Source organism: Arachis ipaensis, chromosome B3 (genome assembly GCF_059453495.1).
Source record: "Arachis ipaensis isolate K30076 ecotype BB chromosome B3, ASM5945349v1, whole genome shotgun sequence".
Taxonomy (NCBI): domain Eukaryota; kingdom Viridiplantae; phylum Streptophyta; class Magnoliopsida; order Fabales; family Fabaceae; genus Arachis; species Arachis ipaensis.
Genome location: NC_142438.1, coordinates 142,589,449 through 142,614,034, shown reverse-complemented (window position 1 = coordinate 142,614,034; position 24,586 = coordinate 142,589,449). Strand labels below are relative to the sequence as shown.

General features: G+C 33.0%; 4 protein-coding genes across 4 annotated transcripts; 1 reads left to right on the top strand and 3 right to left on the bottom strand.

Annotated features, from left to right (window-relative positions):
* Positions 1–2,806: 2,806 nt before the first annotated feature.
* On the bottom strand, positions 2,807–6,394 carry LOC148572657 (EPIDERMAL PATTERNING FACTOR-like protein). Its single transcript, XM_088507876.1, has 2 exons — positions 3,425–6,394; positions 2,807–3,342 (listed from the first exon to the last, which is right to left on the bottom strand). The coding sequence occupies exons 1-2, from the start codon at positions 3,557–3,559 to the stop codon at positions 3,088–3,090; spliced, it is 390 nt and encodes a 129-aa protein (XP_088364002.1). The 5' UTR covers positions 3,560–6,394; the 3' UTR covers positions 2,807–3,087.
* A 957-nt stretch (positions 6,395–7,351) lies between these two features.
* Positions 7,352–11,466, bottom strand: LOC107631679 (uncharacterized). The gene is made up of 3 exons (XM_016335200.3): positions 10,301–11,466; positions 8,379–8,489; positions 7,352–7,896 (listed from the first exon to the last, which is right to left on the bottom strand). The coding sequence occupies exons 1-3, from the start codon at positions 10,943–10,945 to the stop codon at positions 7,744–7,746; spliced, it is 909 nt and encodes a 302-aa protein (XP_016190686.1). The 5' UTR covers positions 10,946–11,466; the 3' UTR covers positions 7,352–7,743.
* Positions 11,467–12,019: 553 nt separating this feature from the next.
* Positions 12,020–16,221, bottom strand: LOC107631680 (RNA-binding (RRM/RBD/RNP motifs) family protein). Its single transcript, XM_088507949.1, has 5 exons — positions 15,798–16,221; positions 15,264–15,334; positions 12,752–12,943; positions 12,458–12,585; positions 12,020–12,338 (listed from the first exon to the last, which is right to left on the bottom strand). The coding sequence occupies exons 1-5, from the start codon at positions 16,003–16,005 to the stop codon at positions 12,290–12,292; spliced, it is 648 nt and encodes a 215-aa protein (XP_088364075.1). The 5' UTR covers positions 16,006–16,221; the 3' UTR covers positions 12,020–12,289.
* Positions 16,222–22,060: 5,839 nt separating this feature from the next.
* Positions 22,061–24,564, top strand: RABA4B (RAB GTPase homolog A4B). Its single transcript, XM_016335203.3, has 2 exons — positions 22,061–22,729; positions 23,810–24,564. Exons 1-2 carry the CDS (start codon positions 22,491–22,493, stop codon positions 24,255–24,257), a joined length of 687 nt encoding a protein of 228 aa, XP_016190689.1. The 5' UTR covers positions 22,061–22,490; the 3' UTR covers positions 24,258–24,564.
* The last annotated feature ends 22 nt before the right edge of the window (positions 24,565–24,586 follow it).

The window sequence follows — 24,586 nt, the reverse complement described above, 5'->3', positions numbered from 1 at the left end:
TATAATAAAGTTTTTAATGACACTGTTGATTGATACTTTGGATGGATTATGATAAGACATGTAGTGGTGTTTATAGATCGGATCTGATTCGCATATTTGTAGTGTTTATATAATTTGTATAGTAATAAAATTAAATTGTAGATTTTATGTAAGTATTTGTATATTTGATATGCATATCGGTAGATCTACAGTTCCACAAAAATAAATAAATAAATATTTTTTATATTTTATTTTAACTAATAATTATTATATATATTATATTTTTTATTATTTTAAAAAAATATATTTATTAATATTTTAAAAATAAATATATTTTTAAAAAAATAAAAAATTATTATATTTTTTAATAAAAATAGATTTTTCAAAATATTTTTATATTTTATAAATATATTCAATATTTTTCTAATTTATAAATGTGTAAATCAGATTCAAACTAAAAAATTATAAATATTAAATTCGATTTAATTTAATAATTTTAATATGAATCAAATCAAAATTTTAATTATATTCGATCCGATCCACCGTCACCCTAAACACATCCACAATGACATATATTTAATGCCACTAGTTTAACAAAGTCTGAAGCTCTGAGTTCTCCTAAATCAACTTCAATCTTGAAATGCAATCGCATTGCATTCCTAACTTCGGCAAACTTTATTAGATTCTTTAATAAATAGCTCATAGTAGGAGTACAAACGAGCTACTCCTGCATTGTGAGGATATTTTGAGTAGGCAATTTATAATATTTTTATAAATTTATTATATATTATTAATTTTATAATTAAAATGTGTTATGTATTATTTTTTATTATAATTAAAATTAAATTTTTTTAAATTATTTTTTTTATTTATCTCTTCTATTTTTTTATATATCATTATTAATGACTAATTATAAATTAGATAATTAAAATATATAGCATAACATTCTCTAATTGTATTTAAATTAAATTAAAATTTAAATTTAAATATAATTATATTTTATATTATATTTATATATTACTAACTAATTTAATAACTAAAATATATCATATGACATATTTTCTTCTAAAATTAGTAAAATCCCTTCTTACATTTTCTTATTCACATCTCTTTCTTTTTTTTTTCTATCCTTCCCACTCTATATATAATTTATAATTTATATTTTATATTAGTAATTTGACAAATCAAAATGTGTCACCAAATATTTTTTCATTACAATTAAAATAAATTTTTTAACCAAAATTAACAAACTCCCTCTCTTATTCTTTTTCTTTATCTTTCTCTCTCTTTTCTCTTATTCTCTATTTTTCTCTACCATTCTGTTCTAAAAAAAAAAATAACAACATAATATAATTCAAACAAAAAATATTATTATATACATATTTTTATTTAATTTTAAATTTTTATCATTTATCTTTTTAATCTATATTTTCATTTATCTTCCTTCAAATATTTATTACATATAATTTTAAAAGAATACTAATATTGTGATTAAAAGTTAGAATCAAGATTCAATTATTATATTTTAAAAGATATTTTTGAGTTCATTATATAACTATCAATATAAATTTTTTTATACTAACATCTAATTATATTTTTATATACATAAAGAGAAATATATTATTTTTAAATTGCAAGCATAAAAATTAATTATTTCTATTTGTAAACTAGACTTAACACCTAATCAAATATAAAAGTATACACGTTAAATTCTTTCAAATTTTAGATAACGAATATTAAAATTAATTATTAGTAAAAAATTAAACTTTTTCATATGAAAATAATAACTAAAAATCTTATTATTAGATCTTTTTATTTACATAGACTCAGGTCTTCTTAGTTGACGGTGATTTTGGTCTCCTACGACCTATTTGTAAAAATAGTTTAATTATATAAATTTTTTTGTGCCATAATTTATAATATTAGAACAAAACCAACGAAATTTTAAAAAATTTATATTCTTGTAATGTTATTACAGGTAAAATACTAGTATTAATTAAATCTAGAAACATATTTTAGTATTGATAGGTTAATTGGTGTCCAACCCTCCTAACTTTTTTATTTAAAAAAACAATAAAGAAAAAATAAGTGTAATCGAAGTTTTCTCATTAAATCAATAAACGAAAAAATAATATGCATACTTGGCTTGCTTAGGGTTGATTAGGTACCACCAAAATTATTGTCCACAACAAAACAAGACCAATACTTGACCATGAGTGTGTACTTCAGCAATGCTTTGAAGTTTGAACAAGTCCTCATTTCCAGTTGTGTACAATTGTGTGATTTGTGCAACTAAAAATAAACATTAAACAGACAACTAACTCAAATTTAAAATAAAAATTAAAATCTGAATATCCTAGAAAGGATTTAACTAATATATATTTTAAGAGTACTAATTGAATTTTTATATAAAAAAATTATAAAATCAAAGTAAAAACCAGAGCAAATTCAATTGTAAGAGGATAAATGTTAAAGGTGCAGATTAAAAATTGAGTTTTCAAGAAAGGTTAACCAAAGGTAAATTCCAAGAAGATAAGCAAAAAGTGGTGATTTGACAGATTCACATGTATAAAATAAAAACGCAAACAGGGAAAAGACATCTTTTTGCAATGGACAAGAGTACAAGACACACAATCTAATCCCCCTCCCTTATTGTCGATCTGTTGTGTTCTTAGACGCCAACATTAACAATTAATCTTGTGCAACGTCATGTGATTATAACTATAAGAGAAATCCACTTAATAATAATAATAATAATATAAAGAAACAAACACACCACATGTATGAAAAAGCAGCAAAAGAGATTTCTTCAAAATTGAGACGCAACATAAATAAAGAAGCAAGTCAGAACAAAGTTCTGTAACAAACTCTGTACAAATTGTATCAAACTTCAATGTACACAATCAATGCTGACGCCAGTGACGCATTTCTGTCACCCTAACCAATACCACCCCTGCCCTTTCTTTTCTAAAAGCAAAAATACAATCTTTTTGCAATAATTTAATTAAGCAACACTGGAGAAAGAAGAAGAATAGGAGGCGGGTAATAGTACTAATCAAGGGTGAGACTGGTGATGAATCTTGTCCATGTTCATTAGGAATGAATTTTCTAAGGGTTGAAGAAGTGGTTACCACAGTGGCATTTCCAACCCAGTGGCTTGTAATTGGAGTACCTGTTACTGTTGCGGTTACCTTCAAGAGATGAACTAAACAAGCCCTTTTTTCTGGATTTGGTAAGATCTTGGTTGTTGTGGGTAGGTAAAGTTGGAACCTGAACCGCCATGCATGGATGACACTCATTGCACTTGTTGTGGCAGCTTGGTGGTATTGAACCCAGCCTGTTTTTCTCCTCAAATAACAGTTCCTGCAAATCAAAACATGTTACACAACAACATAAACAACATATATGGAGAGTGAGAGCTTGAATGAATAAAGAGGCTACGTACCCGGTGAGAAACTGGTGGTGGTTGTGGCTTATTGTAACAAGAAACCGGAGTTAAAATATGATGCAACAGAAGTAAAAAGAGGAAGGTGAAGGTGGTGGTTGGTGTGAAATAGTGATATGAATTAAGTGAAGCCATGAATGCATATCTATGTCACTCTCTTGGGGTCACTCCCCCCATCTAATAAAAGAAAAGACTAATTAATATGCAGCAAAATTAAATGCAATTTAACTAATGAGATCCACTGAGGTTCTTCCTCGACTGTGTTGTGACTTGGGAACCAACCCAACCAAAGAGAGATTAGATAGATAAGAAGAAGAAGAAGAAGAAGAAGAAGAAGAAGAAGAAGAAGATGGTTTAAGATTTAATTGCTTTTTGGGGTGTGGTAGTTGGTAGATGGCTCTTATAATTATATTTATTTATGCTCTACTTTCTTATGTTGTTTTTGTTGTCATGGCGTATAGCATGAAGAAAGAGACGAGAAGAGAGGTACATAAATTGGAGGGTGCTTTGGCAGAGCTGCAATGTAACTATGGGTGAGGAGAGGAGAGAGGAAGTGGGCACTGCACTGCACTGCAGAGTGGTGGCAGATTGTAGCAGAAAAGTGAAAAGAACGATTCAAGAGAGTTAAGCAAATTGGGAGAATCCACATCAGTATCAAGGACCCCTCTTTGCCAGCATTCTATTACTAGTTTGATCCCTCGTTTATCACTAGCTCTCTCTACCAAAACCATAACAACTGGCCTCTGTGTGTGTGTGTGAATTGGTTTAGAATTTAAAGAGTAAAAAGATCCAAGGAGGAGGTAGTTAAAATTGGCATTTATTGTGGTAGCTACTAATTTTTGTCTCAGTTATTTCAGATTGGCGATTTCATAGGTTTGACTGTAGTTGACTTAATCATTAACAACAATTCAGTAGTTTCCCTTTGATGGATCATATACCTACTTATATGGATACCACTGCTCATGCAAATTGCAAAATGTGTTGTGTGATTCGTGACTGTGAACTGAATAACATGAAATCTTGAATTTGGATTTTGGAAAATGAATCATTTTGTTGGCTAAAACATTGAAAAACTTAATACCACGCAGCTCTCAAGTCTCAAGTTTGCATATAAGACAAAGAAATTGAATGACCAAGTACAAGCTGACATGTATTTATTACTCTCCTATCATAAATTGAACTACAGAAGTGGTCCCATATTAGATCATTAGTATTTGTATCATCATGTAAATCAGTTGGTTTGTCATAACTTTTTCAAAATGACGATTAAAGCTACAAAATAAAGTTACTGCATATTTATTTCTTTATTTTTATCATTATACTATAAGATAGAATACAATGTAAGTCGTGTCAAATATAATCTCTATTTCAGCGGATACTCTCCAACTTAGAATAATGGAATGATAAAATAAAAAGAGTGAGAGGAGGTGGTAGTTGAAAGCTGTGATTCTACCTTCTAAGAGGTCTCTTTCTAAAATTGAAATAGCACACATAAAGAAAGTATTTCACAGAAAATAGGATTAAAGGGAGCAGTGGTAACTATTCTTGTTTCAGTTTCCTTTTCGAGGTTTCGGGATTCCTTGCACCTAATGCCTGCGAACTGCGATGGCACCAGCCTTGAAATCGAGTCAAAGCTGCCATTGGATTATTGACATAGCACTGAAGGGTGAGAAGTGAGAAGTGAGAAGCGAGAAACCGATTGTGACAGTGTGAGTGACCACACTTGCTTACCTTTTTTTCCCATTCATGGCAGCAAAAAGTTGTATCTGCAAATGTGTAAATATTTCTATTCTCTACAGCTATTGCAACCTTTACCTTGCCCTTTTGCTCTCACTTATTGAGGTGTTTATCATCATCACCATCATCATCGTCAAAACAAGTAAGATAATATCTTTCTTTACTCCATCATCTTCTTATTTTTCCAATGGGGGATTCAATTATTTAGCATCGCCTCTAACGACAAGGATAGTCACGCTGCCTCTCTTGTACCTTCCAAATCCTTAATAGTTTAATATTAACTAACTTCTTTTGGTTAGATTTTGAGTAAGGATGTCACTTAATCAAATATTTGACTTTTTATAATATTTATATAAACAATATTATGTGTTTGTATTAAATGGTTTCTATACCAACAGTACATACAAATTAAATATATTTCATTTTAGAAGAATTTTTCAATGATCAAAAGTATAGTAAGAATCTTGATGGTCCATGGAACACAAAATCTTTCTTTTATCACTAATCACTAACAAGAACAAAAGTACTACTGGGGTTCACATTCACATGCAATTCCGGATTTATTGGTGTTGATAATAGTAGGTGATTGTGACCACAAACAGGAAAAAGAAATAACTGCAATATGTAAGTACTGGGTAGCCAAAAATGTGATGTACTGAATTTAAACATCTAACCTATTATTGACTGAGTTGAGATTTGAGAGCCTCCATTCAAACTTCAATCAAGGCGTGTAGAAAGCATTGACATTGATGGATAGTGGATTCGAGCTATTACCATTTCCCATGTCCCCATGAAATGAAATAGAGCTGAAACCCAAAATATTCTCTTTTTAACTGCTCTCTGCAAACAGGCCACAACTCGAGAGATGTGAGGGTATATGTACCACTACCAAATGCTGCTTTGTTCTTTGGGAGAAAGTGCTAAACAGTTCTAAATTTGGCGTGTGTTGGTGACTTGGTGTTGCCAAGACAAGATTTAACGTTTAAAATAAACAATTTCCATGATAATATAAAGCATATTTCACTGGAGTCTGCATATCAAAGAAAAAAATAGAAATAATATTTATACTATTTTTTGTATAGTTTTTTCATAATATAAAGACAATTATTTTACTTTTTCTCCTCTCTTTTTTTTTTTATTTTAAAAAAAGAACTTTGACACAATGATATTACATATAATATTTATTGCAAATAATTTTTTTCAACCAATATTGACCATAAACTCTAAACTTTATTTCTCATAAATATTGAGGGATTTTTTTTGTTGATGAAGAATAAAGTCAAATAAAAGGTGAATATTGTAACTAGATCTTTTAAAGAAGTGTGCATTTTACACCGGAGAACGCTAATGAAGAGTGCAACATCTTTTAAAATTAATTTACTATTAAAAGTATAAAAAAGTAATTTAAAAAATAAAATATCTTTAACTTTAAACGTTAAATTTCAAACTTTAAATTATAAATTCTCAATCTGAATTATTAATATAAAATATAATAAATAAAAAATTAATTAATTAACAAGGAGTACAACATTCTTTAATTAGTAAAAAACGATTTAAGGATGAAGTGCATTACACATGAGACCAAACTCTTTTAAAGTAGAACAATTAATAAAATAAAAAGAATAATAATCTAATTCTCCTTAAATTAAAATAACAGATTCACATATGATAAAAATTACAAAATTTAAAATAGTAATTTAACTCTTTATTTTGTTATTTTATTAGTTTTTCACTTTAAAAATATTTTTCTTTACAAATGATATCTTTTATTTTTTTTTCTATTATAAAAAAAACAATATAATTCACTCTTTGTAACATAATACAAAGTAACAGCTATATTATGTTACACTCTTCATTGAAAAATATTTGTCAAGGTAACACAACCCTAGATATTGTCCCTACAAAAAGAACGTTGATTCAAAATCTATTTTATAAGAAACTAAAATGAAAAATACCTCTAAAATAAATCAGATTTTCGTTTTAAGATTATCAAGACACGAATACTTTTTCCCAATTTTTCGGATAACAATCTTTAATGGATTTTAGTCGTCCACTCCACCTAGCAAGACTACATCTCTCTTACCAATAAGCTTTTTCAATATTCACCAATGCATATAATGAAGGTTATTAGAATACGATCCGTAATTGATGACCCATAAAGAAAAGAAAAGAAAAAAATATTATCTAATATACAGAAGAAAGCCGATTTCCTTTGTAACTTGTAACCATCAACACGAGAACGTAGAAAGAAATTGATGATGTTTACCTTTCAAACTTTAATCAAAAGTACATGCACAAGCATAGAGGGCAAGTGATACGTTCCTGAACTTTTAACATTGAACCAGAGTTCAGCATATTCTGTCATCTTAGTTTGTCTTGTGTGAATTGTTCTGACATGTATCCACAGCTAATTTGAGGCGCTCTCCAAATAAGGGTAACCATTGTCTATATGCTGATATAATGTTGGATATTTGTGACTTTTGTCTTCATTGACTATATTCAGTGGCATAGTGTTACAAAGAATATTACACCAAGATTTGCAACTCCAAAATATCAGGATTTTACTCAGTTTAACCCAAGCTTCATATAGGGTGGACCTCCTGTTTCACCTCATCATCAACTGAATTAGATGTTTCTAAGGTATCATTTTCTTCACGTGTTTCCAGCTTGCTTTCCTGCAATTTACCAGTCTTACCAATTGCAAGAATCAGACCAAGTTGTCTTCGTTGTTGCTCCTACAAAAACATAGATACAATCAAGAAAAGTCAAATTCCGGTAAAAATTTACGTGGATACTTGGGAATGTGAAGAGGTCAAGAAAATTTTAATCAACCAAGACATGGCTAGACAAATTTAATTTTATATATATATGTGTGTGTGTGTGTGTGGCTATATTTGAAATATGAGTTTGGGCTACTTTCAGCATTACCAGGAGAAGAATAAGTTACATCATTATAAAAAGATCTTTCACTTTGCACCGGAATATTTAGCAGCTTTTTAATGCGTATAATGCTGGTAATGAATCAAAATGAAATCAGTAAAGCAAATGAAAGCTACAGAAGTAGAATACAGTTACCAGAAAAAGGGACAGTTACATATGCATTGCTAGCACGTGTTTAATTAAGGTATGATTACTTATTAATAAATATGCATCAGTCAAATTCCAAATAGTGTCCGCTTTCTCTGCAGAGTTTAAATAACGTAGGAGGTATGATTACCTGCATTGCTAGCAAAACTTGTTGAATTTCAACCATCTCTTTCTCCAAAATGTCTGATTGCACCGCTAATGCTCTAGCAGCCTCAGAATTCTTCTGCGCCAGCACTGCAGTCTTCGAGAAATGAAATATAATTAATTACATATCATATCTCAGTAAGCATTAAGTTTTCAAAATTTTTAAATCAGTACAGTGTGTTAAACCACAGCCAACCATTCAAAATGTTTATTAATGCTTGAAAAACCAGTTAATATACTCTATTTGCTATAACAAAGCATTTGCAGATGTAGTTTCACTCGCAATTAAGTATGATTAACATCTATCCGGCTTTGGGCACTTCTATTTTATCCAATATCATATAGATCAAGTAAGGATATGAAAACTTTCAGTAGAAGTAAATGACGCCCAGTCTAGACAAGGGTATCTCAACTAAAACATGAATAAAACTAAATACCAATAAGTTAATATAAAAAAGTCTACAACGAACTTTCATTAGTACTAAAGCTAAACAAATTCCAGTGTTGACGCGTGTTGTGAAAGTTAAACAGACTAGCATGTGCATGTCTTAAGCACATTTTTCTTGGATTTGGCCCTACTACTCATTCTTGCATGGGATTTCCTCCTGTTCTTTTGCTAAGGTTGGCCTTAATGGCCGTGTTTCTACGAGGTTTGCTTGGCTGTGTTGTCACCTGTGTAATGGGATGCTCCTATTTGGCTGCTATCTACACTATGTAAATCTTGTAAGTGCTGTTTGGTCTTGTACCTGCTTGGGTTGTGGTGTTCCTGGTTCCTCCTGCTGTGTGACAACCACTAGATATCTTCCCAACATGATTTCCATAAAAAATTCTACAAAATCTACCTCAACAGCACCGAGGGGAGACAGAAAAAGTGTCCAGCACCTTTAGTAGGTTGAGGCACAGCCACACAACTACTTCGATGAGGCACTCACTTATCTATATTGCGTTAATGAACTTTCAGTATTGTCTGCATATAGCTATAAGCAAACAAAACAATGAGGACCGACCTGGCTAACTGCAATGAGTAAGTGTCAAACTAAACTACGACAAAGCTTTTTCCCCTAAATATGACCATTGCATCCTATCATAGGCCATATCTATATTATGTCATTTAATGGGAGTCTAATTCCTTGTCAATGGTAAGTGGTCAAATCGAAATGTTATTCAGAAATCAGAATAATTAGTTTTCAATTTTGAATAGGAGCCATATTCAAGAAAAAGGGATAATGGATTTGTTGATGAGTGTGTTGGAGAAAGAAACTGGAAATGAAGAATTGACACACGAGCAATAACAAGGGAAGTTGATGATACAGAATCAAGGTAAAACACCTGAACCCATGTCAAAAGAAGAACATGAGGAAATGATAATAACAGTTTAAGTTGGATTTTGACTAGGCCTGAGGAATTAAATCACAGAATGATCCATGGAACCACAATTGGATTCATTTCTTATTTTCCAATGAAACCAGGCTCTGGGCTACTAATCAAGGCTTTTGTAGTCATTTTGTTATGAATCCATATTATCGATGTTTGGCAAGAAATCATAATCCAGGCTCTGGCATGTTAATTTATAACCCAACGACCTCACACCATATTACCTTGTACCTCCAAAAGCAGAATTGCAACTATCTTGATTGTTTGTGGTTAGTTGTAAATGAGTAAAAAATGCATTAGAAGACTTAGCAGTTATTAGATTCTATCCAGTGGCTACTTGAACTACTCTAATTTCCTTTTTCCTTCGTAAATAAGTTAGCAACTTAGCATCAACATAAACCTAACACCAAAACTTCCGCTCAATGATCAACTTCCACACATCAACACATTGCATCGCCTTTAGAAGCCAGAATCAAATGCTTAGCTACACTACACAACAACACAGTCTTGCAGCCATAGATAGTAATCAATTACCTCAGTTATGGGCTCCTTCAAGGTCTTCCTAGTGACGCGAAACCTTATTGCCAACTTCTCCAATTCCCTCGACAAAACCCTAGAAATGGCGGAGGTGCTCCTAAAATCCTCCTCCAATTTCTCAATCCTCTGCAACAGGTTCACCTCCAACCCATCCTTCACCGTCTCCCTACAAACCCTCCTCCATTGCCGTCTCCGGATCCACGCGCCACTCAAAACTCCAAAAACCAGCGCCAAGGTTCCCCAGACAGCAGCCTTACTCCCAATCGCGGCCAAAAGCTCCTTCTTCAAACCCGCAACCACGGCGACACAGACCGACGCGAACGCAGAAGAAAGCAGGCACGAGAATTCGATGAGAGAAAGGAAGTCGTCGAAATCAAAACCGCCAGCGCCAGCAGCATGTTTGGGGAGAGCTCCGTCAGAATCGTAGGCTGCGAGGTTAAATGCATCTGCTCGGGTGGCGAGGAAGGTGAAGTGGCTGGGTTTGAAAGGCAGCGATGGGTTGAGGTGCAGTATTGGGAAGTGGTGGCGGGAGCGCAAGGAAATGATGGAGCGGGAGAGGTTGCAGCTTCCGGCGAAGTAGAGTGAGTGATGGGTGGAAGGTGAACGCGCCAAGAGTAGGTGAGGAGTGAAAGTGAGTAACATTGTTTCTGTTACAATCCAGGTGTGAAGTGTTTCTACTTTCTCCTTTTTAGTGTTGAGTTAATGGTGTATTTTCATTTCAAGCATTTTTAGCACTCTTGGTGCTGGACGATGATTTTGAGGGTGTTGAATAGTTCACGTCCAATTTCTCATACATGAGCTGACAGCGTAGCAAATGCAGGTTGAGGGGGCTTTGATTTCTATGCACCTGTGCCTCCGAATGATTATCGAGATGTTGATCTGGGTGTTAAATTAGATACTACTACTAATAACGATTAACAAAGCTTATCAAATGAATCCTTCAGGAGAAGCATCTTTCCAAAAGTAGCGACTAAAATTGTAACTTCAACCTCACCTCCACAACCACAAGTGCTGACTGCTGCGCATGGAAGTGGTTCTCAACATCCACTGATAAGAAAATTCGATTCCCATGAGACCATGACCAAATGCTAATTATGCTGCATAACTAACATGAGTCAGTCATTTGGAGTCAACTTAATTCCAGTCTAATCTTAGAACCCCCCAAAACCAAAAAAGAAGTCATAAATTAATATGTTGTACTGTAGCCTAATATTTTCGTGATGAAAAAGTTTAACCAACAACATTTTTAAACAAGTGAACAATGTGAATTAATAAAGTTAAAAAGAATAAATTAATCTTAAATTTAATTAAACAATGTGTGAACAATTTGAATTAATAAAATTAAAAAGAATAAATTAATCTTAAATTTAATTAGTAGTATTAAATTAAAATATAATATATTTTTATTTAATTGATAATTGTTCATGTTCAAAATAATCATTGTTTACCTAATACTCCCCTTTTATGATATCTTTTAAGTAAATTTTACAAGTCCTTCTAAGCAGTAAACTTTTATTATTTAACTGTAAACATCTTTATTTTTATTAAACACTACAATTAGTGCAATATCTTTTTTCTTAATGTCAATACTCAATACTATTACTATATAATTTCAAAGTAGCCTGATTTAAACCGAGTAATTTATTGTGTCAAAATCAGCATGGTCAAATTTTTTCTCTTTTTTGAAATTAGGCATTGAAGACCCTAGTCAGGAATGGAGAGGAACTAGGTTTACTGCATTGATGTACGGTCATTATAATCTATAACAAACTGACCTTATGCAGTACACAGTAATATTCAATGACAATTATAAACCATCTTTTAGAGTCTAAGCATGAATCGTATACCACAAATAACAGCCTAAGACAAATAGAGAGTAAATATTCTCTCAATCACATGATACATAATGATCCACGGATTAAGAAAATAATAATAAAATGCTCCAGGATGCATCCGCTTCCTATTATCACCATCCCATATGAGCTTCTAGTAGTATGGCATGTAACGAGTTGACCTTCTAAACCTAGGAACCTTCCTGCAGTATGTTTAATGCAAAATGAGAAAAGCCACAACATCAAATAATCTAGTCATAAATAAAAAAACATGGATCTTTTTTTGTCAACAAACATGATTTAACTGAGAGAAGCAGCATACCCGTATCCATAAGGAGAGTAAAAGTAAGGAGGAGGATATGGCCTCCTAAAGCCATATGCCATGTAGGGATTATAGCGCCTAGGACGATACTGTTTCATTCCAGGAACATTGGTCCTCTTAGGCAAGACCTGTAAACATATCCAAATCATTATAACGATCTATGGTCAGGGATAAAGCTAACAACAAAGCTTAAACCCAATGTTTTCATTACAACAACAACAACAACAAGCCTTATGTGGGATAAACCCAAAGTTTTCATTAAGCTGACAAAAATTAGTAGTTGAAACAACATACCTTCAATTGACGCCCATGTAACTCCGATTCATTCAAGACAAGAGCCTCTTGAACAGCTTCAACTTCCACGAACTCCACATAAGCAAAACCTTTAGGGTGGCCGAACTTGTCAGTCAGGATGGTGACCCTGTTCACTGTACCACATGATTGAAAGTGTTGCTGAACTTCCTCTGGCGTGCATGCATAATCAACCTATAAAACAATAAATTCAGGGGAATTCTATGTCCTTAATGAACTAGTCTAGACAAAACTCACAAAATGTTTGACTATGTTAAAAAGAATCCAGACTACCTAATATCCCATTACAGACCACATCCATATTTAAGACTCCAGTCTGGTCAGTATTATTTTATCACCTATTACCAAAAACTAAAATGACTAGTTCGTTTATTATGCATTCAATAGAAACTTGAGTTAAATCACTCCGAACCCTCTGCATAAATTGCAGGCAAAATTTCTACTTTTACCAACAATTATATCTTAATTATTACTTTCATCTGAAAAAGAAACAGAACCATAGACAGACCTCTAAATGCATCAAAACACTATGTTCTACCCTAAAAGGGAACTGGATGAGATTGTAATTTTAACTTTTCAAAGAAAAAGAATGCTAGCACACCCCTTAGAAATAAAAAAGTTACTTTAAGTTAATACTTTTAACCCCAAAATCATCAGGAAGCTTCCCAACTCAAACATAAGTAAAGTAACCACTAATTCTGAAACTGCATACCAACAACTCTGATCAATATATGATAATGAAAAGATATAATGAAACCAAGTCATCCATCCTGCCAAGTATTCTTATTAACATCGTAATGTTTCTAGTCATTTTACAGGCTCTTCTCAAAGTTTAGGTAAAGTGTCTCATGCATACAATATTTCCTTTTATTCCTCGTAGCAATTTACAACAGCACCAAACTTTTCTGCTTCAAAGGCATCCCAGAATGAGCAAAGTTGAGATATGTATCTCAAGAGGATTTCATTTAAGTAATGCATCATTGAGGAAAAAGAAAAAAGAAAAAAAAGGGACTAAAAGAGACTACCCAAAACTTTAATAGATAGGTCACTATTGCAGACTTCTCTATAAAATGTGTAGAATGAGATGTTGAGCAAAAGAATAAATTAAAGCAAATAATCAAACAAAAAATATAAACAGAACTTAATGTTTGGAAAGAATACTTGAAATGAGGTTAAAAGAATGATGAAAGTGCCACAGAAAAGAAGCAGCTGGCCAACTGCATACCCCTTGGCAAGTCAGCTAAACAACACAAAAGAGGCACTACAGACCTCATAGCAGTCAACAACAGGGCTCAAATGACTAAGATTACATTCCCAACACTTACAGAATCTTCTTCCCAAAGAACGACAAGCTGCCTCCTCCAGTAGTGAAGTTGAAGCATCTTTAACCCAATCTACCATCAGCTGGACAACTTACAGCCAAACAACTTACAGCCATCCCCATCATTCCATGAAACCCCATTCACAGTTTCCATGACATATTTTCTGTTTTCCTTTTTTTTTTGTCAATTCTCATTTCTTTTTTTTTCTCAACTTGGTTCTATTTTTCTTCAGTCAATTTTTTCATCTCTTTTTTTTTTTCTTTTCAAAAAATTTTCTCCATAGTATCTTTTTCTTTTTCCTTTTTTTTTTAAATTTTTTTCTTTGATATTAAGTTTCAAAAAGCATAGATACGCATTCTTTTCACACACTAGTACAAGTCTAAAAACGCCAATTACACTGGCCCACCCAGAAAACACAATGTAAGCATCCCAGCTTTAATTATAGAACCTGAGTAATAAGATTGACCCTGCGACCATAGTGAGACAATAACGTCAAACCCTGTCTCTGAATATCATCAATTCTCACTCCAAAGAGAATGAACATGTACATTTTCAGAAACTGTATAATAACGAGTAAAATACAAAACAAGAGCGTATAGAGTGCAGCTTGAGATTCATTCAACCAAAGTTTATTGACACCAAACCAGAATTACTGTATGCTTCAAGCCTTCAACATAGCAACATAACTTAATCATAAACTTATCAATGCAACCAGATCACAACCCCCAATTATCAGGCTTGCCTTGTATCATGGACAAATCTGCATGACTTATAACACATTCTGAGCCAAATATTTACAACATAAATCATTTATCCACCTTAAACAGACAGGACAAGTTTGATAGTGGCAATAACACTCAGAAATAAGGACAACAAAAGTCAAACTTTTAATATAAAACCATGTCTCTAATTGCCGCAATGTTTATCTATAGCAAAGAATCCTAGTATTCTCTCTTTTATACGCGGCCCTACAACTTCGTTTTACTAATTTTTAGTTGGATGCAATAATCCTTTTGTCATATCTTGATAATATTAAATGGCAAAGCCTGCCATTGCAAAAACAACATAAATCTCCCAATTTTAAAGTAAAAAGTCCTGAGTCATGTAAAAAGAATGTGTGGTGCAACCATGTGTTTGTATGTTCACATATAACTATTGACAACGAGACGTACATTGCCTACAAATACAGATCGAGAATCTGCCTCCTCCTTGTTTGCCTGAGAAGCAGCAGCAGTAGCAGGATCTACACAAAAATTCAAACCAGAAGTTGAAGCAACAAGAATAAAACTAACCTAAAACAAGCAAAAAACTAGTACTTTATTATAGTTGATAATTCGATAGACTCTGCAAGTTCTAACAAGTTCTCGCAATAATCATAAATAAAAAATAAGAAAAAACTCAACACAACAGCAAATATAAAGTTTAGACATATATAACACGAATGCACTAGATCTGGACAGGTAGATGGATCAAGCTAGAACGTTTCACATTCTGATAACTGCATCTTTGAAGAACGCTCAAGTAAAATAATAAAGCCAAAGCTCAAAGAAGGTTCAAAAAGCACAAAGAGCTTAAACCATTGTAAAACATAATACAGAAGAATCTTATAATTATTGTTAACTAACTCTAAATGCCGATCAATATATCAACAAAGGAAACAAAATTGAAATCACCGCATCAAAAAGTAAACGGAATTGAAGGATCACCTTGAACAGAGCCAATCTCCTTTTCGACCTTAGCTTGCATCTCGCGAAGAGCCGTAGCTTCCTCCTCCATCTCCTTAAGGCGGCGCTTCATTTCGTCGAGCTCCTTGACCTCGGGGTCGTCGTCGGGAGCGGACATGTCAACGTCACCTTCCATCTCGGCAACGTCAGGGATCTCTCCTCCGTACACCTCGTGCTCTTCTTCTTCCATTCTCCAAATTCAGTTCTGATTATGTGAAAAATCAACACGCACTATTATTGCACAATTTACAACTTACGGTGATGGTTACCGAGCTAGCTAGGGTTTGGAAAAGGTGAAGGTGGAACCGTGGAAGAGCACCCTATCCGTTACCCACCGTGTTCTTTTATCGTGTTTCACTTTCCTTTCTCTATTTTTGTAGATGAGTTTTTTTTTTTTTTTTTTTTTGGTTTACCCAAACGGTATCCCCCAACCCGACAGGTTAAGGACTAATCCGTCGCGGATCTGAGCTCCATTTAAGGGTCTGCCGCTGGCCAATAGGTTGCTGCATGCACAAGGCGGGGTTCGAACTCCCGACACTTGCTTAAGCGGACGAGTGAGCTGACCACTCGACCAACCCAAGTTGGTTTTGTAGATGAGTTTGGCAGTGTTTTATTTTCTTTTTCATGCAGGCTTAATGGTGGATCATATAGTGGACATGGGTTCTATTAAGCCCAAATCTTTTTTTTTTCCCTTCCGAAAGTGAACTAATGTATACGCATGACCAATAATTACTTTAAAAAAAAAAAACTATTATAAACTATTCGGTTAATAAAAAGAGTGAATACACATCCTTGCGACCTTATCCTGTTAATTTCTTCAAAGGAGTATGAGGTCTTTGATAAAAGAAATACCCTTTTCGTTTGTAGATATCTAATTTTGTGAGATTAGTTAGTTTTTTTGTCAATGAACTCTCTTTAAAATATATTTATGTGACACGTTAATCACTAATATATTATTCATTTAATTTTTATAAATAAAAATAATTTAAAAATTATTAATATTTCTTAATTTTACACAATAAATTTAGCTAATGTATTTAAAAAAGGTAATAAAAAACTAAACAGTATTGACAATTATCCTTAGAAGACAACGAGAGTCCCAATAAAAAATAATTTGTCAATCCTATTTAGTTCTTAATAGATAAACCAACAATTTAACATGTTATATAGGTTTATTCTGTTAATACAGAGAGAAAATATTGACAAAGAGGTTAATCAGTTTCATAGAAGTAAAGATCAGCGGCCAAAAAGTGTATTTTTTTAAGGATCTCGTTGTCTTTCGAAATAATTGTCAGGAGCCGTTTAGAATTTTTTCTCTGATAAAAATATCCAATCAAAGTACAATCTTAAGCCGGCGACAAGTTTTTTTCTCCTTTTCAACAAAGTAAATTACCTACCATTCTCTTCGAACATTCACTACATCAAATATTATCAAGGTTCTAAAAATCAAACTACCCATCAAATCGTTTTAATTATTCGTTCATCAATCTAGAAATTAAATTAAATTATTTTAACGATAGTTTAACTAGAATAATTAAATTATAATATAATAATTTGCAAAATTATAAATAAATATACATAAACATAAATATATTAACATAAAATTTAAAAATACATACATTAAAAACATATAAGAGTTAAATCTAAAAGAAAAAAAAATCAAATTTTAAGATTTACATATGTATAACATTTATGACATTATATCTTTTATGTTATAGAATAACAATTAATCAAATAAAAAATTTATTATTTTAGTTATATCTTAATTCGTAAATTTTTTATTAAAAAAATATATTTTATATATTTAATTTTTAATTCTTTAAAAGAGAAAAGAAATTTAAGCATAGAAAGATAGATACTATTGGGAGAAAAGGGCAATGAGAGAAAAAAATAATCGGATTTATCGAATACGATAAGGTGTTATGTTACTTATGTGGACATGAAAATGTAGTAGGGATTTTATTTTTTAGTTACCCATGGTATCCCTAAAGGTATATCGTTGGTTAATGGGTTGTTGTATGCACAAGATGCGATTTGAACTTTTTATACTTACTTAAATGGACAAATGAGTCAACTATTCGACCAACTTAAACTAGTTTAGTAGGTGCTTTATGATACTAGTAACATGAGGTGAAAGGTGTATGAAAGGTATAAGAAGTAGGTAGATCCAGGGAATACTAGAGGACATTATACTCAACCTACATGAAAAGGTTTGTGTGTATTATTCGAGTGGTAAGAAATGAGTTTTGTATTGTTCTTTACTTTTATTTTTTTTGTAACTTGGTAAGAATGTTGTTGTGCAATTCAAGATTATGAATCCATCCTTGATGGTAATATTAAAAGGAGAAAGAATTAATAGTCATTGAATATTTTTTTATACTCTCTTAATAGGTTAAATATAATAATAATATAAAAAATTGTATCATCTTGTATAAATTATTGGCTCACTTTAAGGAGAATTTATTCCGAAACAAGAAATTTTTGACATTATTATTGCGCAAGAGATTCTCTATTTTACGAAAAAAACTAAATCCAAGAAAAGCACTCTGACTTTTAAAATTGATTTGGAAAAAACTTATGAAATAGTTGACTGGAGGTTTTTGGCCCATATCCTTTAAAATTTTGGTTTTTTTTGTCCTACAATTAATTTGATTATAAATTGTGTCACTGCTCTCTCCTTGTCTATTCTTTGAAATGGGAATCATCTAAATGACTTTACTACTAGTTGGGGTCTTAGGTAAGGAGATCTTATGTCACCCTATCTTTTTATGTTGTATATGGAGAGATTGGCATGCTTTATTAGTCATCAGGTTAATATGGGTTTGTGGAAGCTTGTTGCTATTTCTAGAGGGGAACCAAAAATATTCCACTTGTTCATATCCTGACCCAAAACATAAGCCAAACCCAATAAAGTTAAAAGGCTCAATCAAGAAGAATGGCCTCATCCACTTATCCGACCTCTTCTAAGAGGTCGAGCCCGACTAAAACAGGCAGCTCATACTTATCTGAGTGAGTAACTACCTCCCTAAATCTCTCACCCACTTCTAGAAAAGAGATCTCAATAACCTTAAGATAAAGGGACGATTATCCACCATCAAAAGTGGAACTACTCAAACGGTAGTTATTGGCACATTACCTATAAATATCCTGGCACACTCAGGTATTTTTAAGTTCCAATATACAAAAACCTGCTTAACCCCTTGCTGACTTAGACATCGGAGTGTTTTGCAGGTACCATCCTCCATCCTTTCACACACATAATTCGGATAGAGGCTCCTTGACGCAGAACAAGTCAGAGGCCACATTCCTTAAATACTTGGGCCTCGTGAGCAAGCCTAATCCACATCTGGTTTCAGGTAACCTTCGGAACACCACTTAATGATTGCAGATGATTTGCTTTTATTTTGTAAAATTACGAAGAAACAAGTGCAAAATCTGATGGTAGTTTTGAAGACTTTTTGCAAAGCATATGGAATAAAGATCAATGTAAAGAAGTCTAAAGCGTTTTGCTTCAGGAATGTCTCTGCGACAAGGAAAGAAATCTTTATTGGGATGTCCTCCATCAGATATTTCCAAGACTTGGACAGGTATCTTAAGGTTACCTTTAGCCATTCTAGGATGATCTGTTCAGCTTTTAATGGTATCCAGCATAAGATTCGAAAAGACTAGCAAGTTGGAAAAAGAGTTTGCTCAACCGGACAGGTAGACTCTGGTTGATCAATTCTATTGTAGTTGCTATTCCTACGTACTAGATGCAGGTCTCTATGTTTCCCAAATGAATAATCAGTAAATTAGAGTCTATGATGAGAATTTTTTTTTTTTTTTTGGAAAAGATAAGCTGATGAAAAAATATTGAACTTGTTAGTTGGAAGGTGCTGGTTACTCCAAAAAAAAAATATGGAGGTTTAGGGATTCGAGATCCTTATTGGGCAAATATTTCCCTTCTTGCAAAACTAGTTTGAACTTTTTTCCATCAGCCAAATAAGCTATTAGTCGAATTGTTAAATGCCAAATATCGATCATCTCAAGATGACTGTTTTAAATTGTCCTAGGAATACAGACTCTCACATTTGAAAGAGCCTTTGCAAGACTTGAAAAGTTTTGAAGGTTGAGTTTATTTAGTTTATTGGGGATTTGAAGCATACTTTTTGGTTTTTTCGCTGGAGGAGAGAAAGGAAGTTATCTAATGAAATGAATTATATTCACACTTTTTTATTCGAACTTTCGAATACAGGATATCTGGTTAGTTGGTAGGTGACATTTGAAGACTCTTTATTCTCCTCTATCTCAGAATCTGAAAGGTAACATTCTTTCTTACAATCTAAATGTGCAAACGAGTTTGAAAGTGTGTTGGTATTAGTCTGAGTCTGCATCCAAAGTTTATGACTCACGCAATAATTTTTTATGGTTATGTAAGCAGCTTTTTAGTTAGAATGAGCGGGAGAATTGGCCTTGGCTTTGGTGCCAACTTGTTCCGAAAAAGCACAAGCTTTTAGCTTGTTTATGTCTTAGGAATGCTCTTCCTACTGCAAGTTTTTGCTTCAAAAGAGGGATGCCGTAATCGGATAGGTGCCCAAGATGTCTTTCAAACCAGGAATCGATTTTACATTGTATTCGAGATTGTCCAAAAACTCAACTTGTATGACATATGTTGGATATTTCTTATCATCCTCTGGATTTGAAGAACTAGTTCTTGTATCATAGCAAAGAGCATCCGTTCAGATTTTTTCGGAACTTTGGTGGATATGGAAAGCAAGGAATAATGATATATTTAATCCTCATGAGACTTGGCCTCCGAAAAAAAAAATGATTTGACTTTAGCTTCAGAATATGAGCTTAGGAGTGTTTTTGAATTACAATAGAATTTTGGGGTGTGAGTGTGTTTGAGTATTTTTCTGAAACAAAGTTCCAACCTTTATTCTTTCAAGTCTTCTTCTATTTATAAGAATCTTCAACCAATCAAATTCAAGAATAACTTTCACGCATGCTAGTCTTTGAATAACCATTCCCGCTCTTTATGTGCAACGTGTGTAACGCAAAAAATCATTTTCGAATTATTTTCCTTCCTCGACTTAGCGCATCGATTAGCTCATATTTCTCATTTCACGACAAATCTTTTTCGATATAATCCTTCACTCTTCGAAATAGAAATCCATTATATTTCGAATTCGGTATTTCTTGAAACAAGATATTTTTTATTAACAGAGGGTGAAGGTAGAAGAATAGAATTGAGCAAACGTAGCTTTAACAAAAATATTATTAACAATATATCAATTTCTTAAATTAGTAGTAAGAAATTTGAAAGTGGAATAACATTAATGACATTTTAAATGTTTTAATATCAAAAACTAAAATAAGATTCACCTTGAACGTTGGAAACTAAACCAGTAGTTTACTCTTTAATAAAATTCTTCCAATGGTGTTTCTAAAAAAAAATACACTTCTAAGAAAGAAAAATTTCACACCTCTAGTCTTGCTATGATTACACTAGTTTATAAAATGTTTATAATCTTTTATTAGGCTAAAATAAAAAAATTCTAAACTTTTAAATATAAAATATAATTTAATAACTAAATAAATTAAATTAAAATAAATCAAATTAAATAAAAAATTCAAAAAATATAAACTAATAATTTTTAGATAATACATTAACTCTTCACATAACGAACATTTAAAATACTTATTAATATTAAGTTAAATTTTAAAGTACAATATAAATGAAATTTTAACTTTCTGCTTACCCAAATATGAATTGGATCACCTGTGGTAAGCACCGCAAGAAGCGAATACGATTGGCCAATCAGACAACTCACCCGAGACATACGCAAACGCACTAAGCACACACAACACTGACGCTTTTTGACACTCAACACTGCAAAACTACAGCTGTCCCCAACTATTTTCCCCGTTCAATTTCTAAATTTTCCATTTATCAATTGTCATCATCATTAAAACCTATATTATTTAAAATGAGAATTAGATCCTCTACAACCACCCTCACTTCCCTCTTCAATGCACACCCATCTTTATTTCGCCACTTGTCACTCAGAAGTCAAAACACCCGTTCCTTTCGCTAGCCTGGCACTTCTCATTGGCTGGGTAATACACTAATACACACATGTTCGTTCTGGACTCGTTCGTGCGCATGTCTTGTGCTCCTTTCCCCACAGTAATAATCCCCTTCGCAATTATTTATACTATTAAACTATCATTATAAAATTCCAGTAATTAGATTGACAGAGTATAAAGATGTTTGCTCGAACTCGAATATCTTCGTATAATAATTTAAATTTAATTCACATCCTTTTTAATCATAAACATTCTTACGACAAGTCGTTAAGTTTCTTAAATCTTAACCCATAAATTAAAGATAAAATTTCACCGTTATTTTAGATGTTTGCTTGTTCTTAAAATTTAAAAAGGACATAGGGAAAAAAAATCGGGTTTGATTTTATGAAAGAAAGGGCCAAAAACGAAAAAAGAGTCTCACCTTTCAAGAGATCCATCCGATTATTGTGCACATATAAATATAATATAAATCCATTTGTTGCTATAATTTTTGAAGTAGAAAGAAAGAGACAGTGATTATAAGAACTAAGATACACTACAGTAGAAGAAGAGGCAAAGAAAGTAGAGAGAAATATCTTGATCTCTGTGTGAGAAAGTTTGTTGAAAATGGCGAGTGGTGGAGGTGGTGGTTATGGAGATGGAAACCAGAAAATAGACTATGTGTTCAAGGTGGTGCTGATTGGTGACTCAGCGGTTGGAAAATCGCAGATACTTGCACGGTTCGCGAGGAACGAGTTCAGCTTGGACTCCAAGTCCACCATCGGAGTTGAATTCCAGACGCGAACTCTCGTCATCGATCATAAGAGCGTCAAGGCTCAGATCTGGGACACTGCTGGTCAAGAACGGTAATATTTGCTTCTCTAACTACTTTTTTTCAACTGTATGAATGCGTATATGGTGTTACTTGATGCTGTTGAATCTGTTATTTTTTCCTTGAGAAATTGTTGTTGTGACTGCCGTTGATGCGTGATCTGATCGTTATTTCAAAGGATCGAGTTGTTTGAGTAAGGTTACTGAGCTGGATCTACTGTAGCTTTTCAAAATTGAAGCTCAATGATGTGGTGATTCTGATCATTGTTGTTAACCTTAGCTTAGCTACTTATTAGTGTTTGAAATTTGAATTGCGGTTTTGAATGTTTTTATGCATTTCAACTTGATGCCATTGATGTCCAGTGTTTTTGGTGTCACTGTTTATCCTCTATCGGTTACCCGAGAATCTTCATCTCACGATGTTCCTAACTTCCTATAGTTAAATATATGTTAGCGTTGGTGGTTTAGCTGATTGGTGATTATCGAATAATGCGCCAAAAGGAATCACTGGGAAGGAAAAAGGGGACGAGTTTGGTTATTGCAGATAGTAAAGCCAACCTACTAGGCAGATTCTCCGGAGATTACCGGGGTCATGGTTGATTGTTTATGTCTGCATTTATGTGGAGGACAACATGGCTGTGTTTTGGTGATTATTAAATATACTCTGTTACTTGCATTTTCCCTCTTGGGTTGTGATTGTGACACTTTGATGAGATTTGAAAAATTCAAGGTTAGCTAGTTATACATTTATGAATTCTAAACATTCTGTTGGAGAACTAGCAGGTACTAGGGCTACTCACTTGGACATGTTGAATACCCTTGTGTTTCTAGCACAGATTTAGGAACATAACACGCATGCATAGTTTTGGCAATCTTTGGGGAGGGTATTCAAGTTGATATTTCATATAGCATCGTTACGTGGTTTTTGGATCATTAATCACATGGGTTTTGCTGTGATCTAAGGCCACACGGGTTCTTTAGGTGGTCACAAACATAGAATCTTATTCTTTTCTGGACATCATCAATTGAAATTTTCTTATTTTTCATTTAGGGTAAGCGGCAAGTTAAATGCTAGATTGCAGCTTGCCCTGATATTTCATTATTTAATCGTGCAGATACAGAGCTGTTACAAGTGCATACTACAGGGGTGCTGTTGGGGCAATGTTGGTTTATGACATAACTAAACGTCAGACCTTTGAACACATCCCCCGGTGGCTGGAAGAACTGCGCAACCATGCCGACAAGAATATAGTCATCATTCTTATAGGAAACAAAAGTGATCTTCAGAGTCAGCGGGATGTTCCCACGGAAGATGCAAAAGAATTTGCCGAGAAAGAAGGCTTGTTTTTCTTGGAGACCTCGGCTCTGGAATCAACAAATGTTGAAACAGCCTTCATGACTGTCCTGACAGAAATCTACAACATTGTCAACAAGAAGACCCTAGCTGCGGACGAAAGTCAAGGAAATGGGAACCCCGCATCTTTGGCTGGCAAGAAGATTATTATTCCTGGCCCTGCACAGGAAATCCCAGCTAAAAAGACCATGTGTTGTCAGTCTTCCTGAGTTTTAGTGTTTGAATTTAGCAGATTTCGTGGTTTGATGATCTTGTTACCAATTTTTAAAGGTTTGGCACATTTACTATTGTAAAATTATTCAATTTCATTTGCATGGGTTTCGGAGTAAAACTATAGGTAGATTCAAATTGCTGGGTAGAACATCGGAATATCCCATGATATTCAATTAATTAATTGTTAGGGTGGCTCGGAACGTCAGCGCATGTGAAATTTGATGGCTCGGTGCTCAATTCTGCCTATATAAGCCCTTCATTTATAAAATTGATGAACCCTTTTATAAAGGGAAAAATGCTAAATGATCATTAGAATTTATTGTTT

Coding starts and splice junctions, on each gene's coding strand:
- LOC148572657 (XM_088507876.1), bottom strand. CDS start 3,559: ATGGCTTCACTTAATTCATATCACTATTTCACACCAACCACCACCTTC. Junction 3,343..3,424: donor CACCACCAGTTTCTCACCGG/GTACGTAGCCTC, acceptor TTTGATTTGCAG/GAACTGTTATTTGAGGAGAA.
- LOC107631679 (XM_016335200.3), bottom strand. CDS start 10,945: ATGTTACTCACTTTCACTCCTCACCTACTCTTGGCGCGTTCACCTTCC. Junction 8,490..10,300: donor TGAAGGAGCCCATAACTGAG/GTAATTGATTAC, acceptor CATTTCTCGAAG/ACTGCAGTGCTGGCGCAGAA. Junction 7,897..8,378: donor AAGTTTTGCTAGCAATGCAG/GTAATCATACCT, acceptor ATGTTTTTGTAG/GAGCAACAACGAAGACAACT.
- LOC107631680 (XM_088507949.1), bottom strand. CDS start 16,005: ATGGAAGAAGAAGAGCACGAGGTGTACGGAGGAGAGATCCCTGACGTT. Junction 15,335..15,797: donor GGAGATTGGCTCTGTTCAAG/GTGATCCTTCAA, acceptor ATTTTTGTGTAG/ATCCTGCTACTGCTGCTGCT. Junction 12,586..12,751: donor TACATGGGCGTCAATTGAAG/GTATGTTGTTTC, acceptor ATATGTTTACAG/GTCTTGCCTAAGAGGACCAA.
- RABA4B (XM_016335203.3), top strand. CDS start 22,491: ATGGCGAGTGGTGGAGGTGGTGGTTATGGAGATGGAAACCAGAAAATA. Junction 22,730..23,809: donor GACACTGCTGGTCAAGAACG/GTAATATTTGCT, acceptor TTAATCGTGCAG/ATACAGAGCTGTTACAAGTG.